The 3,987-nt window shown below is 39.0% G+C and overlaps 1 protein-coding gene across 1 annotated transcript; it reads right to left on the bottom strand.

The window, feature by feature from the left end:
• Window positions 1-570: 570 nt before the first annotated feature.
• Window positions 571-2,494, bottom strand: LOC149821727 (NAC domain-containing protein 7-like). The gene is made up of 3 exons (XM_089981421.1): window positions 2,215-2,494; window positions 1,810-2,081; window positions 571-1,194 (listed from the first exon to the last, which is right to left on the bottom strand). The coding sequence occupies exons 1-3, from the start codon at window positions 2,372-2,374 to the stop codon at window positions 571-573; spliced, it is 1,056 nt and encodes a 351-aa protein (XP_089837547.1). The 5' UTR covers window positions 2,375-2,494.
• Between the last annotated feature and the right edge of the window lie 1,493 nt (window positions 2,495-3,987).

Genomic DNA, 3,987 nt, shown 5'->3' with positions numbered 1-3,987 from the left:
TTCTTATCTTCCTTCTTCATTTGTGCAGGTCTTGCACCTGATCTTCTCACAGGTTTGACTCCCATCAGATGGAGTCCCTTTAACTGGTGGTGCGCTCTGTAAGAGCAAGGATGTCACTGATCCCACCCATGGTTTAACTCTTAGGCGTTAGGTTCATCAAGTGACCCGGTTGTCAACGATGGCTCTTAGTCATAAAAAAAATCCTTGTCCACTTGTGTGACTAGAGAAGCTTTTGTTGAACCATTATCTCAATTTGAGATCCATGTCCACAGGTACTTCTCAGGCTTTCCAATCGTTTGCAGGATGAATTAATAGTAAAAAAAAAAGATTAGGACAAGATGGCTTGCAGAGGAACAGTAAATAAATAATAGCATCAACAACAGAAAACGTTTAATGGGAACATTTATAGTTATTTTATTAAAAGTAAATGCTTAGAACCGAGTAATTTGGTGCAGGTATTAGCATAACTTGGGAAGCAATAGGTACTTGATAAGTCTTCTTATTATGTACATGAATCCAGCACATAAAATCTTTTAATATGAAGCTTGTTTTTTTCCTGTACTGTGTTATTTATATTTGTTTCCATAATTCCACTTGGCAGTTTGAGGTAGTAGGAAGAGGGCACTCGAGGGAATTTTGGTCGCTTGCCTGCTGAAGAAGATTCATATCAGGAATATGAAATCCTGTTGAATTAGAGAAGTTGGCCTCCTTGGTATCATCTTCTTGGCTAAGCTGAGACGCTACAAACTTATCAAGCACTCTCCAATCTGTAACTTGATCAACGATTTGGCTGGCATTATTGACAAAGAGCAGGCTCAGTTGAGATTGTTGCTGGCGTTCATCTTGCATGAATGAAGAAACAGATTGGGAATTTGCCCCATGGTTTGTATCAAGGCCAAAGGCTGCACCACTTGTATTAGACCCTCCTGAGTTAGGCATTTCAGGGCTTTCCAGCTGAGGAAGTTGAAAAAAAGGGTCATGATGAGGCACATTGTAATGATTCTCCAATTCTTGTTTGCAAGCAAAAGGGTGTTGATATAGAATTTCTTGTTGGTCTATCCTTCTGGGACTGGAATCAAGGTCTTGGATAAAGGAAACTGGTTCCTCGTACCAACAAGGTGACTCATGGTCACTTGCTCTTCTCAATGTGGTGATCCTTTTCTTGAATACCCTGCAAACCACCCATCCCTCTTCCTGCAAATATAATAAATTAATAACTATTTCACAAAAACCATTTGTTAATTGAGAAAATTGGGTAGCATAGTTTTAAGAGTAAGGTTTTGTAAGTTGGCTAGTGTTTTCTGTTTTTTCTATTTATGAAAAGAAACCTTGGTTTAGGTGGTAGGGGCTCAGGAAAGAATGGCGCGTCACCGTATGGCCCAACCCACTTGTAGCCCCAGTAGCCCACCAGGGAGCCTGCTGCTTTGGACTTGCTACAAAAGGAGGTATATCCCAGGTACCGAACTCGAGGCTTTTGATGGCAGATCAGGTGCAAAGTGATTGCACACTTTGTGTGCTGCTGCACCTGATCACCCACCATCTTTGCTTGGGCCCCACGACTGATAGGCTGCATTCCAAAGATGGTGGGTGCATGATCAGGTGCAGCAGCACATTAAAAGTGTGCAATCACGTTTCACCTGATCCTCCCTCATCGAACTCTGGACATCCAGCTTGAACACATTATTTAAGCCGACTGATGTCATCCAGCTTGAACACCTTAAGCCCACCCACTTAGCCAGGCGTGCAGAGCCCTTATGGGATGGTTGGGTAAGTTGATTATTGAAGCAAATTCCAGAATTCTCTACTTGCCTGTGGTGGACCAATTTCACTTGTCTCAAGTCGATATTCATGCATGATCCAATCAGACTTTTGTCCATTTGGTGCCCTACCCTTGTAAAAGACTAGTGTCTTCCTCATGCCAATCAAGTTATGTTTGGAGTATATTGCCTTATCTCTTCCGGTTGCCTTCCAAAATCCAGCAGTTGTAGCCCTATTAGTGCGCGTTCCAGTTGGATACTTCTTGTCTTTGTGGCTAAAGAAGTACCAGTCATTCTGCTCCTCTGTACCAATCCTACATTTCTCTGTTCATGTTCATTAACAGAAATAACATTAATTAGTTCTAGAAATATTAAGCACTAAATTATTAAAGTAGTCATACTATAAGCATCTCTTGTTTTGTTTTCTTTAATTTTATTTTTGGTGCTTATAGAGAACCTTGAAGATCCCATGGTTCAATCTTGTAAAGATCAACATCTCTGATGACATCGAAATCTATCCTTTTGGAAGCAACTTTCCTTCGAAGATAGTAATCGACGAGTTCTTCATCGGTTGGGTGGAATCGAAAACCAGGGGGAACATGCGAAAAAGTATTCATATTCTTTCAATGAAGTTATGAACAACTGCAAAATACAAAGTAAATTAGTTTGAATTGGCTAGCTAACTTAACAATATTAATCAAGAAATGTAAACGATTCAAGCATATTTGTAAGTGCATGTGTGTCACAATTGTGGGGAACAAGGTTTCAAAAAATTTAGGCACTATCAAGTTGCTTTTGTAATAGTAGAGGAGAACTAGGATGCAACACGATAAGGCAACTAATTATAATGCATGTGTATGTTGTATATTCTTGGCTTACAAAATTGGCATCACGTTAAATATCAAGCAAAAGGACCATTCATCACTGCGAGGGAGATGAGGTCATATGGAATATGATGGGTCTCCACCATATGTCAATCTTGACCGTTGGAACCTACTCCAGGATTGCACCAACTGTGAAAACCTTGAAGAAAGTAAAAAACCCACCAACTGTGATGGCATTGTCTGGGCTTTGATATTAACGGTCAGGTTTGGCATATAATAAGACCCGTCATATGCCATATGACCTGATCCGTATTCCCATTCCCTGCGTTTGTGCTTCTATGTAATCGGAAATGCACCCACATGTTTGACTTGACGAAAACTCCTTTCCGAACCATTTGTATGTAAAAAACAAAAAACGATTTTTAGATAGGCCCCAAGCTTTTCAAGTTGCATCGGAGTGTAGATAAACTCTCTCGGGGTCCAAACACATTTGAATTGTTCAAACTTAAAGAAGATATTAATTGATACAATTATATTAAACTAAGAAAATTAATATATGTGGTATAATCCCGAGGAAATTGCATATATGCAATAGTACATCAGCTAACATTAGTATATGCGTACTATAATAAAACATGAACTAGTCTAGCCATTTTAATCATATAGTGGCTATGTCAAAGGAATTAATTCAAAATAGGACAACACATATACTGGGTTCCTTATTTCATTTACTATCATTATTAGCATCTTCCAAGCCGAAATCACCATTTACTCTTTGACCGATATTCATTGTCAGCACGCCATCCTCATCCATAGTCATATTTCAGGTGCTCATTGTACTAAGCCCCAAGGAGTTTGACGTAGTGGAAGGGGTCTTGTTTTTTTTTTTTTTTTGAGAGGGTCTTGATTATTAGATGAATTGTCAGGTTACATTCCCATGAGCATCAACCTTTTGCATTAATGAGGGCAAGGGATAATGTCCTTGCTCAACCGAAGCATGGCGACCCCCTGAGGGCAAGGGGTGTGCCACAGGTTTACATGGTCGGGATGGTGACAGTAACTACATCAGGTCCTACTAGGTCTCTGATTTGGAGGGTGGTTTCCCTATCCTTCAAGGAAAAAACAAAGGGTTCATTATACTATATCTATATCTATATATATATATATATATATATATATATATATATATATATCTGTGTGTGTGTGTGTGTGTGTCTGTGTGTGTGTGTGTGTAAGCAATTGTCATTTATAAGAACGTTAATACAAAACCTTCATATGATTGAATTCCCAGTGAAATATATTTAGGTATTTATTTAACTAATTATTTTTCGGCATGTGTTAGGCTTATTTTCTAACTAATCTCATACAACCTTGCGTGATTGCGTTAAACCACCTTTTTTTCTAAC

Source organism: Nuphar pumila, chromosome 11, assembly GCF_984573655.1.
Source record: "Nuphar pumila chromosome 11, dmNupPumi1.hap1.1, whole genome shotgun sequence".
NCBI classification, from domain to species: domain Eukaryota; kingdom Viridiplantae; phylum Streptophyta; class Magnoliopsida; order Nymphaeales; family Nymphaeaceae; genus Nuphar; species Nuphar pumila.
The sequence above is the reverse complement of the archived record's forward strand: the minus strand, read 5'-3'. Positions and strand labels throughout refer to the sequence as shown.

Bases quoted from the DNA above. Each gene is read 5' to 3' on its own strand.
- LOC149821727 (XM_089981421.1), bottom strand. From the start codon at position 2,374: ATGAATACTTTTTCGCATGTTCCCCCTGGTTTTCGATTCCACCCAACC. The intron at 2,082-2,214 runs GTTCTCTATAAG...GAACATGAACAG, and splicing joins TGAACCATGGGATCTTCAAG to AGAAATGTAGGATTGGTACA. The intron at 1,195-1,809 runs GCAAGTAGAGAA...TTATATTTGCAG, and splicing joins GTGAAATTGGTCCACCACAG to GAAGAGGGATGGGTGGTTTG.